Consider the following 16,033-nt stretch of genomic DNA (forward strand, 5'->3'; position numbering starts at 1 on the left):
CAGCAAATCATAGCCAGGCATGATGGTTTGTGTGTGTTATTTCAGCACTTTTGAGAGGCTGAGGCAGGAGGATAGCTTGAGCCCAGCAGTTCAAGTCCAGTCTGGGCAACATAGTGAGACTCTAAAATACATAAAAATTCAGCAAATCAATTGTTTTAGGCAAAAAGAGTACTACTTAAACATTCAGATTAATGGATATTAGGAGATGTAACACACCAAGAATTATTTAGGTATTCATTCTGTTTATTGAATTGAAAGAAAGGGAATACAAACGACTGGTTAAGTGCTGCGCACTGACATGGAAAAGGTGTATTTAAAAAAATCCCAGTAAAGCAAATCAAAGTTAATGTAGTTTCAATTGAACAAAAATTTAAAGACGTTTAATACACTACACATTTATAAAATAAAAGTCAACAAAGGGTGTTTTGTAAATAATTAGTAAACAAGTGAAAATAAATATCAGAGACCTGAAGTTTTTATACTTTAATGAATAAAGCAAAGAAATTTAAACTAAATATAATCTGAGAGGCAGTTAAAAAAACAAAATTCAAAACCCACCAAAATTGAAGAACACAATCTTTTGAAACATTTAATCAGTCCATAGCAAATAGTTATTACATACCAAAAGCTCTAAGTGTTAACTAGTTCCACCACAATGCCATGTAAATCTTGACAATTTAGATATCTTGAGATCAACACTTAAGTTCTTTTCTTGATCTCTACAGCTTGGTTTGTAAGTACATACATGCTTTTGTGGATCTATTCCCCTCGCCACACACACACATTTTCAAGGAGCCAATAACATTTTTTCCATCTGTGCCTAAAAATGTTACAATTCAGTTCTAGCACATTGACCCTGATAACGAAAATGTTTAGGTTAAAGATGGGGACACAATTTCAATCTTATAAAAATATACCAGTATTAACCAAACCTTAAACTCAGAGGGCACTTCACATGTGCACGAGACTTTTAGTAAAAATGACAAGATCCTAGAACAGCTGTTTCCAGGACTTTTTAATGAATCAAGTACTCTCTCTCTCTCACACACACACAGCACACACACACACATTTTTATACTATTAGTTTTGTTAAATCCAGGCTATCTGGATTAAGTAGATAGGGGATGGGTTTTTATAGTTTTTATTTTTGTAACTATAGGGCAGCTACTATAACAATAGCTTAACAACACTGAAAAATTTCAATTAAGTTCACCCTGTTTTTAGAAAGTGTCTAAGTGTAAATGCAAATTCACCTCTTCTTAAGTTAGCAGTTTATGTTAAATCAGATATGGTTTCTGAAATGGAAGTAATGTGTTGGAGAGCAACCCAAAAGGAGAGTTGCTAAACTATAAATGAGAAATTAAAGTAAAACCAAATCAAAATATTTATACATTTTAGAGATGGGACAAAAAGGATATTAAGAAAAATGTCTTCTTTCCTCCCCATTCAAAAGCAGCCATTCTTCTACTGTGAAAGAAACTGACATGGATATTTTCCCTTTCAAGAGATGTACGATATATTTACCCACTGTGAGGCAGAGGTGATAGGGTCAGTTCTTGTTTGCAGGAACCAACATCCTAAAAAAGAAAATTTCAGGATGGGGAGGGGTGGGAAAGAAGGATTTTCTATTAATGTCATGGAATGCCACTCTAGAGGCAGAACACTCCTAATAATAAAATTCACCATATTACTAATTCTGTTTCTTTCAGACTAAGAAAATACTGCCAAAATTGGATTTTTTTCTCCTTTCAATTGCAGGATATTCTAATTATTTAAAGTTAGGGAATCCCTTTACCCCCCCCACCCAATAAAATGGGCCAATTTGTAGGGATATATGCAAATAAAATGTTCTCTGTTTAAAATACTTACCTGGTTTAATGTAACACATTTATCTGGCCAATAAGAGCAACAGAAATGTAGCTGTTATGAAGACTAATAAAATACAAAAACCAAAGCTGAAGCTTTGTCATCCCTCCCCATTAACTCCCACTCCAATTCTTTACTACCCACATACTAATCTCAGTAAGCCCCAAGTACAACATTTTATCATTAATGACCAATTATTTGGAGGAAAAAGACATTTAATTTTATATTTGCTCTAGCCCTTAATCAGTGCATAACAACAAAAACATTTTTAAGCACATGGAAATGAGCCTACTAACCTGATTTTTGGAGCCCAAATTCTCCACTCTATTTTGATCTATGTGCAAAAAGTATTGGTACTTTTCAATTTATACATTTGTTAGTATCCTGTGGCTGGTTTCATAGTATGAGACTCACTCTTAAGCCTACTACAGAGCCTACAGCACTATCAGAAGTTTTCAATTAATAGCTATGGATTAGAAAATCCTGTGATCAGTTTCTTATACCATAAAATTCTAGGCTTCTTTACCATTTATTTCACCTTTCTGGCACAGTCACTGCATGGCAAATGTATGAAACAGACGTTTACAGCAAATTGGCACAGCAAAGTACCAGTATATACAGGAAGCTGCCAGTTAAGACAGACCCGGAAAACAAACTCACCTAGCTGCTATAGAAACCTTTGCATAGTTGTTACTCCGTTTTAATAGGAGTTATGTTCTTGTAAAATGTGCCTCACTTTTACTCCACTTTTTAAAAAGTGTTTTTTAACTATACTTCAGAAGCACTCTGAAAACTCAGATCTAGGGGTGGTTAGGTGAAGTAAAGTAGAATCTGAGTGCCAAATTGCCCCTGAATGGGCACAAATCTCAGTGAGTGTTACAAATGCACCATAGCACACTGTAACCAAATTTGTAAACAGCTGTGGAGTTTCTATGCCCACATTTAGTGATGTTACTGTAGAGACTGGGGTGTATTAACGGCTTCAGGGTATACATGAATCACTTAAAATATGAATGGTTTTTAACTATACTGAGGTAAAGAGAAGTTGCCACTTAATTACATACAGTTACCAATGAAGATTTTTATTCAAGCTTAAAGTAAAAATAATTTTAGTTAAGAAAAATGAAGTACCAGATAAACTGTAACATATATTTTAACTCAGAAGTATCAAAACAGAAATTTTTGGATTCTCTAAGTGGTGGTCTCTGCAAAATGGAGCTTGAAGAAATCTTTTACATACCAATTTGATAAGAGTCTGCTGACCACGATCTGTCATTTTCTTTACTACGGGCTTCTGGGAGAATGCATGCTATTTTAAGGCCAAATGTGTTTTTCTTTCTTCTCCCTTTCCCTGACTTTTCCCTTTCTCCCATCCCCAACCACCTACCCCACAATGGAAGAATTTTTGACATCCAAGTCCTCTCTCTTTGTGGATCCTGGAGGAGTCTATTCATGATCATGATTATATTATAGACTTGGCTATGCCTAAAGGGGAACTTAGTACAAGACTTTTTCTTCACCAGAATCTTATTTTGGGGGTATCCCCATTCTCTTTCCAACAGCTGGGATCACCCTATTTATCCTCTACTGAAAAAGGGAGGGAATTTCAAGGGAGACTATGTTATATTGTATTCAGCTGTTATGGGGTTTAAAAGCACAATGTGAACATCAGGCTTTTGGCTTACTTTAAATGTGAAATTCTCAAAATTAAAAGTGCTTTTCCACGAAGGAAACCTTTCCTTAAACAGGAGGGGAGAGGGAAAGACTATCCACAGCACCAGTTTAGAATGAGGTTCAGTATGGCAATATCTGAAAAAACTGAGAAGAAATATTCTTTAAATTTATGTATCCCTAATATGTCAAAATATTAAGGGCAGTTAAGAGAAATGACTATGAGGTTTTAATCCCAGTTTGTCTGTAACCTGCTGAATTCTTCTAATAATTTCAATTATACTATAAACTCCCAAAGTGGTTATATCTGTTGATTTCTACTCTTTTGCTACATCACACCAAAATTACTTCCTAAGTTGAGAACAACCTGGAACAAGCTTTACTGAAAACCAACTGACTACTGATCTCTCATGTTGGTGTATTTAAAATTCTTTTTGAATCTTGAATTTCTTCAAGATCGGGTACTGATGTTCCTTCAGGAATAAAACAAAAGGGGGGAAATCTTCAAAGCATTACTCTGAATTTCCTGTGTAATGTCCTTCCAAGCACTGTTTCTGACCATGTCTCATGTGGTATTCCAGAAGAGCTTCAGTTATACTGCGTATCTAAGTCATTGAGGAAACTGTTTTTAAGCTGGTTTAGATTCCACATGTATACAAATGAAGTCACTTTAATCCTATAAATACTTCTTAATTTATTTTTAAAAAATTGTGCTGTTAACCCTTTTACGGGGCAACAAGCTATGTGAAAAGTACAAAACTTTTTGTCAAATGTAATATTGAGAGTGCTTTTGACATAGTTCACTGGTTTATCATCTGGATCAGTATATACTGCGCAACGGGCAAGGCTAGAATCCATGAACCAAGCTGCAAAGATCTCAAGCTAAATAAGGCGGAAAGATTTGGAGAAACAAAAGAAGGAAATTCTTTCCTATCCAATGTATACTCTTCAGACTAATGCACTCTTTCTATCAAGCCTTCTAAACTGTTAAATAAAGTTTTCCAAACAAGCATTTAAACTTCATTACACAGAAGAGCAACAAGAATGGTATCCTGCCAGACAAAAGACAGGAAGGAAAAAAATATATATACTGAGTTCAATGGGTAAGCCTGAATGTAGCACAGTTCTTCACAACCGATGGGGGGATAATTCAACATGGTGTCCAACAACGTTCTAACGACGTGCTTCATCTCAACTGGTTACTATGAAGCAAGGTGTAAATGTTTGGCCCCAATCGGGCTTCAGAAATGGTTCTTTTTTCATGACGAGCATGTCTGTCCAGCTATCAATCATGTTTGTTTGCACCAAATCCCAAGCCATTAAAATACGACTAATTTTAAGTTAAACAGAAGTCGTCTGCTCCAAATTCGCCATCAACTATCCATGCTACTGCATTCCTCTGAATGAAGACAAGATGAAATGTATGGGTCGGGGCGGGGAGGGGGATGGAGAGGAAAAAGAGGGGAAGGAGAGAAAAAAGTTACCAGTTAGAAAGTTTCAAAATTAGCATTATGACATTACAAAATTATACTGTCATTAAAAAATCAAAGCAAATTCTTGATACTTTCATCATACTCATTAAAACAATGTGTCTATATCATGTCTTAGACCATATATTACGATCTAAATTCATGATTATTTTGAATACTGAAGAAACCCAAGTGAATAATCATGTTAGAATCTAATGCTTTTATTTTTTTGAGACAGGGTCCCACTTAGTCACCCAGGCTGGTGACGTAATTTGGGCTCACTGCAACCTCTGCCTCCTCGGCTCAAGGGATCCTTCCACCTCTGCCTCCTGAGTAGCCAGGATTACAGGCACCTGCCACCATGCCTGGCTACTTTTTGTATTTTTTTGTAGAGATGGGCTTTCACCGTGTTGTCCAGGCTGGTCTTGAACTCCTGAGCTCAAGCGATCTGCCTAACCTGGCCTCCCAAAATGTTAGGATTACAGGCACTGGCCACTGTGCCTAGCCTCAGAATCTCATACCTTTGAGATATAATTCATATACTATTCAGTGCAACCATTTAAAGTGTACACTTTGAACCTGGGAGGCGGAGGTTGCAGTGAGTTGAGACTGTGCCGCTGCACTTCAGCCTGGGCAACAGAGTAAGACTCCATCTCAAAACAGAAACACAAAAACAAAAAAACAAAAAAATAAAGTGTAAAATTCAATGGTTTTTAGTGTATCCACAGAATTATACAACCATTAATAATCAATTTTAGAACATTTTCAACATTCATTAGCAGTCAAACACCTCCCCAAGCCCTAAGTAATCACTATATCTATGTTGTCTATAGATCTGTCTATTCTAGACCATTTCATATAAATGGATTCACAGTATATGGTCTCTTGTGTCCTGCTTTCACTCAGCATACTGTTTTCAACGTCCATTCATACTGTAGCATGCATCAGTACTTCGTCCTATTCCATTTTATGCATCCTTCAAAAAAAAAATCACGCCTGTACTCCCAGCACTTTGGGAGGCCAAGACAGGCGGATCACCTGAGGTCGGGAGTTTGAGACCAGCCTCACCAACATGGAAAAACCCCGTCTTTGCTAAAAACACAAAATTAGCTGGGCATGGTGATGTAATCACTCAGCTACTCAGGAGGCTGAGGCAGGAGAATTGCTTGAACCCAGGAGGCAGAGGTTGTGGTGAGCTGAGATTGCGCATGGCATTCCAGCCTGGGCAACAAGAGCAAAACGCCATCTCAAAACAAACAAACAAACAAACAAAAACCCCACAAACTTAATTCTACCGTTAAAATAAATTTAATGTATAGTCCATAATTCTACTGTTAAAATTTATCCCTTTTGAAATGGAGTTGAGTGAAACATTTTTATTTAAATGACTTACAGTATTTTACTGTGTTACATTTTTCCTTTTTTGTTTCACCTTCAGAGACAGGGTCTCATTCTGTCCCATAGGCTGGAGTGCAGTGGCATGATCGTAGGTCACTGAAGCCTCAAACTCCTGGACTCAAGGGATCCTCCTGCCTCAGCCTTCCAAGTAGCTAGGATTATAGGCACAAGCCATCATGCCTGGCTGTATTTTGATTTTTTAATATTGATTTATTTAGCTTCATCTACATTTTTCATTAAGTTCTATTCTAAATAGGTATTACTTTAATTAGAAAAAGTGTTTTGGGGGCCAGGCGTGGTGGCTCACACCTGTAATCCTAGTATTGGGAGGCTGAGGTGGGCGGATCATGAGGTCAGGAGATCGAGACTATCCTGGCTAACACAGTGACACCCCGTCTCTACTAAAAATACAAAAAAGTAGCCGGGCGTGGTGGCGGGTGCCTGTTGTCCCAGCTACTCGGGAGGCTGAGGCAGAGGCTGAGGAGAATGGCGTGAACCCAGGAGGCGGAGCTTGCAGTGAGCCGAGATGGCGCCACTGCACTCCAGCCTGGGCGACAGAGTGAGACTCCGTCTCAAAAAAAAAAAAAAAAAAAAAGAAAAAAAAAGAAGTGTTTTGGGGGTGGAGGGGGAATAATCCAGAAAATAATTTGCAAAAAGGACATATAGCCAAATATCTGAATATACAAGTATTATTTTTTTCTATTTCAGGTGAAAATGACAATCATTTTAGGGCTACACCCATGTTGGCAAAGTACAATGGTGAGTTGCTGAACTGGACCCAGATCCTACAAATTAGCCAAAATTTGGCTCACTCACTGAAGTGAGGGTCTACATTAGTCAGATTCACCAAATAGCAGCACACTCTTATTCCATTGCTATGGAGGCATAAAACATATCCTCTTCTGGGGTAAATCTGTTACTACATACCTAGTATTTTCCTACTTCTTTAAACCAAGTATGTTTATTTGAAGAAATAACTTCCAAATGACTAATAAAATGAGAAAAGCACAGATTGAATCACAGTTGCAGATCTATAAAGACTTTGGGTTTGCAGGCCTTTGGTTGAAACCCAAACAGGACAACACAAGAAGGTAAAGATTTCTGGTCTTAGTTGATTTCCTAGAGGAATGTTAGAATGTCAGGTAGTGATCTACAAAGACAAAAAGGCCCTTCAAGGTTCTCAGCAAACGAACAGTAGTTCTCAAAATTCTGACCCGTGTGCTCTTTGTGTTTTGTATTCTCATCTCTGATTGCATATCCTTACCAGCCAGTGAGATGTGGTCAAGCCTTCTACAGTCTGTACCACAGAGACAAAAATATAGGGAATATACTTTTTCAAACCATACAAGCTACTCCGATAACCCTCCTCCACAGAGAATCACTTAACTGAGAGCAATTAGTCATCTTTCTCACTAAAAAAAAAAAAAATTTAGGTGGGACATGCTTAACAAAAAATCTGTTTATAGATAAACTGCTTTCTTCTAAGCAAACTAAACATTTTACGCACTCTATTTAAAGTGAGTCATTGACATGAAGTTTCTCATTACCTCTCATGATATACCTCTCATGATATCATGTAGTACTGATATATCATGTTCAATTAAGCTTTTGAAGCCTTAACTGTTAGCCTTATATTTTGGCCTTTCTTCATCCCCAAGTATCTCAAAGTGGGGGAAAAAACCTTTCAGACTTAGACTTGAAGACCTGATGGCACTCAACAAATGAATTAGTTTTGCCATGCTGCAGTTTCCTCACCTCTAAAAATAATGATAAAAATACTTCCCTTACAGGACTATGAAGACTTTATGCAAGATAGTACATGTAAAGGGATTAGCATGCTGCTTGGCACACAGGTACATGATCAATTTTAGTTCTCTTCTCTTTCCCTATCCATTAAACACAACTCATGTTAGTATGATGCATGGTGTAAACAGACATCAAACAGTAAAATCCATAATGAAGATATTTAATATCTAAAGTTGTTCAAATTTTGAATGGTTAGTTTCATGTGTATAAAATGCTTCCTACAATATTACATTTAGGTAGCATGATGAAGCAAGATTTTCAGTAAGATTTTAAAAGTGAAACTACTAAATAGCTAACTGGATGTCAATGAGGTATCATATTCCAGCTTATTCTTTTTTTTTTTTTTTTTTTTTGAGACGGAGTCTCGCTCTGTCGCCCAGGCTGGAGTGCAGTGGCGCGATCTCGGCTCACTGCAAGCTCCGCCTCCCGGGTTTACGCCATTCTCCTGCCTCAGCCTCCCGAGTAGCTGGGACTACAGGCGCCCGCCATCTCGCCCAGCTAGATTTTTGTATTTTTTAGTAGAGACGGGGTTTCACCGTGTAGACCAGGATGGTCTCAATCTCCTGACCTCGTGATCCACCCGTCTCGGCCTCCCAAAGTGCTGGGATTACAGGCTTGAGCCACCGCGCCCGGCCCAGCTTATTCTTTTCACTGTCCCCCCGAAAACAACCACTACGCTATTGGCTCTTAGATTACTTAAACTCATTCTGTGGCCTGAGATAGGGTACAATATGTAAAAGACAGAAATCATATACCACACTTTAAATAAACTGCTACTTAAAACTGCTTTAAGTTTGTAATAAGCCAAGCAACGTTTCATTTGGACAAAACATAGTAATATTATACAATGGTATTACCTTCAATATTCTGGTGGTCTATAAAAGGTGCTGGTCCCCATATTCTAACAGTGCCATCATCTGAGGCGCTGGCCATCATGGATGGAATCTGTGGGTTCCAGCTCACACAGTTTACTGTACGTGTGTGCCCTGTCAGCTCCGCAATTGGCAGTTCACTACGTTTGTGCCAGATGTAAACCTTGTGATCTGAACATATAGTAATTCAGAGAAAAGTTTTACGTTAATAAAACCAACTAACTGATCTTAAATTTATCATTCACTGCACACAGAACAAGACTCTCTACTAGAACTTAAGGGGAAAATAAATATACCATGAATAGTTTAACATGTTACCTTATGAAAAAACGTTTAAATATACACTTTTTTCCTGTTAAAAGATGATCAGCTCTCATCAAGTCACACACAAAAAAACTATCTGCAATATTCTGTCAATACATGAGTAATGAAGAATTATAAATCAAGGCCTTTGAACATAAACAAATCCAGGATAGAGATGGTGATAAATTCTACGGAAATGGGAAGTGACAGAAAAGCAAAGTATCCAAATTGAATAATGAAGCAAAAATGAAGACAACAGCTAAACCTTTATTGGGTGCTTGCAAAGTACTAGGTATCAAGTACTTACTGCATATTATTTAATATTCATCACTATCCCATACAATGGGTATTCTGCTTATCTTTTTTTTTGAGATGGAGTTTCACTCATCACCCAGGCTGGAGCGCAGTGGCGAGATCTCGGCTCAGTGCAACCTCTGCCTCCTGGGTTCAAGCGATTCTCCTGCCTCAGCCTCCCGAGTAGCTGGGATTATAGGCGCGTGACACCATGCCTGGCTAATTTTTTGTATTTTTAGTAGAGATGGGGTTTCACCGTGTTAGCCAGGATGGTCTCCATCTCCTGACCTCGTGATCCGCCCCCCTCAGCCTCCCAAAGTCCTGGGATTACAGGCATGAGCTACTGCGCCCGGCCTGCTTATCCTCTTTTTAATGGTGATTGAAACATAGGTTATGGTTAAGTGGTCTGCTCATGGTTAACAGTTAGTAAATGCTAAAGTTGGGATTCACATCCAGCAGCCCTGCTCAAGAGTTTACTAGTGAGAGTAGACAATGGTCCCTTATCTGTATCATGATATGGCTTTGTAGACTATAATCTCATGAAGTGACCACAACAATCAAAATCCCCTACAGCTTTGTTTCTTTGTAATAAACTAATCTTCAAAAAACTAGCCACATAGTATAGAGAGTATTGGTTGAGAGTATGGCTCTGGAATCAGACTACTCAACATTGTATCCTTCCTCCAACACTGACTAGCTGGGCAACTTTGGGCAAATTACTCTTTACAACCCTTCACCTGTAAATGGGGGCATGAATTTCATATCATGTTGTTATAAGGATTAAATATATTTGTATACGGAAAGGTGTTTGGAATAAACACCATTTATTACTGTCATGAGATTAAATACAGGCGACAGTTCTTGAACAGAGGGCAGAATCCCAGGGCAAATTAGAAAGGTGTATAACTTAATGATATATCAGTTAAGTAGGTGGCCAGTGTGTCAGTGGGTGTACTGCCAATTGAGGAAACCTTAGAGGATGTGCCTTAGCTTCAACATTTCTGACATGAAGATAAAAAGCTGGAACTGTATCTGAACTTTTTGTGTGTGTATGTGTGAAGCAAAAGCTAAAAGGCACCAATTAAAAAACCGAATTTATCTTCTTAGAAGTATTGGCTGCTCAATAATTTCTGAAAATAATTTTTTTCTTACATGAAATGAAATTAGAGAAAAAAAAAAAAGTAAAGACAGATTAGCTGTATTTCCTTCCTAAACTGAAGAGGTCCACAAAGAGAAGGACCACAGGGTTAAAGTGTGAATGCAACTGAAATATTTCTCTATTTGGAGGAAAATGTTTTTGTGAATATATATTCAAGAAGCATATTTGCTGAAAGGCAGGAAAAACAGGATTTGAAGTAATCAAGGTCAAAATGACAGGCTTTATCATCAAGCTCTGTTTGCTGTATCAATTTGAGAAATCTACTGCTTATGCAAAGGTAAAAAAATAAGTCCAGTTTTTCTACATATTGCCAGCACAGTGAAAAGGCTTGAGTAGTGGTACAGCTTTTTTGGGAAAAGGTTTCTTAATTGCTCTATTTTATACTGGCACTTACATATTTGGGGATTTGGAGGGTCAATGAAATATATTCCTTACAAATAAATGGCAAATGGATTACTGTGGTCATCCTGGGAGATAACATACTCACTACATCTGACTGACGTTCAAAACATTTTCAAAACCATTGTAAATCACTTGAGTCATAAGAAGACTAATCTCTGTACTTGACAGTGGTCTAATATGTAGCCCTAAACCAGAAGTTAATTATAGTATTCGTCAGGGTTGGTTCTGAGTAAGTTTGGGCTTAAAAAAAGTTTGGCTTTTCTAGGGATAATGGTAGCCATACATAATTTTAAGTACCTCTAGGGTACGTATTTTTAGAAAGAGCTGTACAGGATTCTTAGGCATAATTAAGAGATAATTAAGAGAAAGAAAACCTACCAGAAGCAGGATTGAACAGACCATGAGAGAAGACATCTCATAAATAGGAGGAATTTAAAAGCAAGAAGGCTTAACATATTTAGACCACAGGAAAATTTAATTAGAAACTAATATCTATTATCTCCCACGATATATTAAAAACAGACAAACAAAACAAAACAAAAAGCCAATAGAGAATCTAGAAGTAGATTTTTCCTGACTGGAAAAAAGTAAATTCCCAATTGCTACCTAACAAATCACTCTTCTTTCCTCCCAGTCTCATCTGACACTGATTTTTGGTGGAAAGAAAGAATTGATGAATTCAGGCTGGGCACAGTGGCTCACGCCTGTAATCCCAGCACTTCAGGAGGCTGAGGCAGGTGGACTGCTTGAGCTCAGGAGTTCGAGACCAGCCTGGGCAACACAGTGAAACCCGATCTCTACAAAAATTCCTTGGGGCTACTTGAGGGGCTGAGGATGGAGAGACTGCTTGAGTCCAGGAAGTGGAGGTTGCATCAAGATCGTACCACTGCACTTAAGAAAAGGAAAGGAATAGATGAATTTATATGCTTGATGTTAAAATCTAAATCTCTAAATGTCTTTGTCCCAATCCTTAAATATGCCTTATTCTTAAAGGAAAACCTCATGTGCACTTTATGATCCGCTTATCTACTGAGATCAGTTTTTTGTCAAGACAGGAACAGTAAACATCTTATACAATAAATGGAACATAACATAATCTAATTCCTTGGTCTATCTTATAAAACCAGATTCAGTATGTATTTTTTACTTTTTGTAGAGACAGTGTCTAGCCATGTTGTCCAGGTTTGTCTGGAACTCCTGGCCTCAAGCAATACTCCCATCTAGGCCTCCCAAAGTGTTGAGATTATAGGTGTATGCCACCACGCCTGGCCAAAAAAGATGACTTCAATAATTTGCTTTTATAGTACCTAGAACTGTACAGTGAGTATTCAAGAAAAATGTGTTAAATAAAAATGTGCAATAATTTGCAACTAGTTAAGTTCCTATCACCTTAAAAAGTACACTAAATTTTATTATTGCCTCACTTATTTGTGCTTGCATCTTCTAAACAATTCACACTTTACATCAGAGTGGCTTTAGGCATATTCCTGTCTGGAATACTGACACTTTTAGATTAGAGAACAAGTTTATTCAAAAGGGTAGTAGTAGGAAGAATTCAGTCAATTTCAGCTTTCCTAAAATCTTAAGAATTATCAAACTCAAATTAACTCTGGTGACCACTGAAGAAAAACTGAAGAACTAACTACAGTTAAATCTGTCCAAGTTCAGGTAGAGCATCATAATTAACCTTGATTTTCCAGACACTACCAACCCTTAAAAACCATCAGTCCCATGAAAATACAAGTCAACATATCAAAGTATAATAATTTAACTAAATCTTGATTCGACACATGCACCAAACACTCTGCTACATGGTCAGAATAAGCACTGCTGATCCGTGACAATATGGAGGGCTTAGGTCATTACAGAAAAGGAGAAAGTAATACATGACAGTATGTAACAATTTGTGATAATACGGGGGCTTAGGTCATTACAGACAGAAATTAACCATGTATTGGATAAATAAAAGAATTTTGGCCGGGCGCGGTGGCTCAAGCCTGTAATCCCAGCACTTTGGGAGGCCGAGACGGGCGGATCACGAGGTCAGGAGATCGAGACCATCCTGGCTAACACTGTGAAACCCCGTCTCTACTAAAAAATACAAAAAACTAGCTGGGCGAGGTGGCGGGCGCCTGTAGTCCCAGCTACTTGGGAGGCTGAGGCAGGAGAATGGCGTAAACCCGGGAGGCGGAGCCTGCAGTGAGCTGAGATCCGGCCACGGCACTCCAGGCTGGGCGACAGAGCAAGACTCCGTCTCAAAAAAAAAAAAAAAAGAATTTTGATTTACTACCTTGAATTTTCTTGGAGATGTGACTGCCTTCACAAATTGAGATTTACAGACTTTAATATCAACATATGTAACCTGATAAGGACACAATTTACCTTCACTGCCACTAGCGATGAAGTCTTCATTATGGCCTCCAAAACATGAATGAATTGTATAAAACCCTTGTGTAACACCTTGATACTTTCTTACTAAAACTCTGTCTTGCAAGTCCCATAAATGAACTCCCTGCAGGCAAAGGAGAATACAGATATTTACTCTACCTCAATTCAAACAAATTTTAAAAAGCATATGTAAATGTCCCTTTGCCTGATGAAATATCTTCATTTTCTATTATGTGAAATACCAATATTCTGACAAATTTATGGTTGATTATACACATTTAAGGATCAAACACATGCAATAAAATTTAAGGGTAAGTAGAAAATTTTGTTAATATAAATACACTGAAAATAACAGTGAAAATAAAACTTGTACTAAGCCAAATTTTTCAGAAAATTATATTAATAAACATACCTGAGTTGCTACGTTTAACAAAGCTAATCGGCCATTTTTTGAAATAGTAAAAGACATAATAGGATGATCTTCTTGTACTCTGGAACCAGAAAATAATTTGTCAAAAACAACATATTAAGAGTCAAGCCATTCAAATTATCAATATATAAGATGTACTAGCTTAAGTATGACAATTTTGCCTGTAATCACTATTACATACTATACTTCAATTGAGATGAATCTGAGTTAATGATTACTAAGTACCATGTGACCACCAATCCAAATTACCAAGCAAACCAAAACAAAAAACATGGAAACTGTGAAAAGGCAAGTTTCACTACACATTTTAATATAAATCAGGTAATTGTTGTTTAATGGAAACAAAAAATAATTACATGTTCCTATCTGTAAGGTCCTCGAAGTTATAGCCCCGAATTCGCTGGTGTGTATCTGATGCCAGAACAGTCTTCCCGTCACTCAAGCACCAAAGGCATTGCACTCTTACCCCTTCCCAGGAGTCAAGGAGATTACCATCTAAATCCTGAGTAAGAAAATACTACTATTAACTTCATTACTCAACAGCACTCAGAAAGCAAATAAAGAACCAAAAGACTCCCTTCACAGCATCTTTTAGTAACAGGTTTTTTTTTTTTTTTTCTGAGACTGATCTCAACCTAACTGTTCTAAAAGTGTTTTTAACCATGAAAATTTGAATATAGGTCAAATTTCATTATAACCATACTTAAGGGAAAGCAGACAGACACTCTGTAGCTCTATCTTCCCTTCAATAACTCACCATGCATAAATAATACAAAGAAAGAAACAGTCCCTAAGTTCCAAGTAAGGTCTTACTTTTATTCGAAAATAATTTAAACGTTCCTTTAAAATTCACTATACTGGAATTTGTCCTATAATATTTAGGAGTTGTGAAATGGAAAAAGATTTCTAAAACATTTTATGGCTTCATACGGACTGGAGGAATCTGTTAATGACATTTTTTAAAAATTTACCAAATTTGTAATGTGCTCTACAGATCAAAGCTCTTATAGTCATTAACTCATTGAATATTCAAAGTTCTGAGAGGAATTACCCTTCCCATTTTATAAGTTAGATAATCCTGTATCTTGATACCTTAACCCAGTATAGGGCAGCAAGCTCAGCAGAAACATACATGATCATCTTGCATGCAGGGAATAAAGAACAATTTATAACCATATTGAGATAACACAACATCAAAATCCATGTGTTCCAAATGAACTTAATAAAAGAAAGAACCTGATAACTTGTTTTAGCTAAATTAAATGGCTTATTATTTTTAGTTTAAAAAATTGATCCGGGGTCGGGTGTGGTAGCTCATGCCTATAATCCCAGCATGTTAGGAAGCCAAGGTGGGAGGATCATTTGAGCCCAGAAGTTTGAGGCTGCAGTGAGCCATGATCACACCACTGTACTCTAGCATGGGCGGCAGAGAGGGAGACCCTGTCTCTTGAAAAAAAAAAAAAAAAAGGAAAAGTCTGGACATGCATACTGGAACCATGCGAGTCTGTAACATGAGACACAGACTCTAGACACTATACTGCAAGTAACAGATAAAGTTTTATGGCAAGGTAAACTATGATTTATGATATAAATGATACTTATGATATAAAGTTTACCTTGCCATAAAACTTATTTTAATCATTCCAACAATCCAAAATAATTAGGGCAGCTACTTATTAGAAGTTGACACAAAGATTGAAGAGTTCTCTGGTAGCACTTGTCCCTTTTATTATTCAAACATTAATTAAAGGGAGTCTACTCATAAAATTCAGCATTTTTTTTGTTACAAAAATCTCAAAAGAATTTAAAAAAATTTTTTCAATTCTTATAAATTAGAAACTTGCTTATAAGAACAAAAATGTTTAGCATTAACACATTTTTTTTTTTTGTTCTACTACTGTAGCTGGGACTACAGGCGCCCTCCACCTCGCCCGGCTAGTTTTTTGTATTTTTTTAGTAGAGACGGGGTTTCACC

The 16,033-nt window shown here is 37.2% G+C and overlaps 1 protein-coding gene across 1 annotated transcript in view; it reads right to left on the minus strand.

The window, feature by feature from the left end:
* Nucleotides 1-225: 225 nt before the first annotated feature.
* WDR26 (WD repeat domain 26) overlaps nucleotides 226-16,033 on the minus strand; it is a 47,579-nt gene continuing 31,771 nt past the window's right edge. Inside the window, exons 9-13 of the mRNA XM_011929513.1 lie at nucleotides 14,415-14,560; nucleotides 14,041-14,119; nucleotides 13,623-13,752; nucleotides 9,068-9,253; nucleotides 226-4,936 (exon numbers count right to left, since the gene is read on the minus strand). Coding sequence (XP_011784903.1) covers nucleotides 4,911-4,936; nucleotides 9,068-9,253; nucleotides 13,623-13,752; nucleotides 14,041-14,119; nucleotides 14,415-14,560 — 567 coding nt within the window. The 3' untranslated portion in view covers nucleotides 226-4,910. The remainder of the gene's footprint in view (nucleotides 4,937-9,067; nucleotides 9,254-13,622; nucleotides 13,753-14,040; nucleotides 14,120-14,414; nucleotides 14,561-16,033) is intronic.

The sequence above is a fragment of the Colobus angolensis genome, unplaced genomic scaffold, assembly GCF_000951035.1.
Source record: "Colobus angolensis palliatus isolate OR3802 unplaced genomic scaffold, Cang.pa_1.0 Scaffold81, whole genome shotgun sequence".
Lineage (NCBI taxonomy): Eukaryota > Metazoa > Chordata > Mammalia > Primates > Cercopithecidae > Colobus > Colobus angolensis.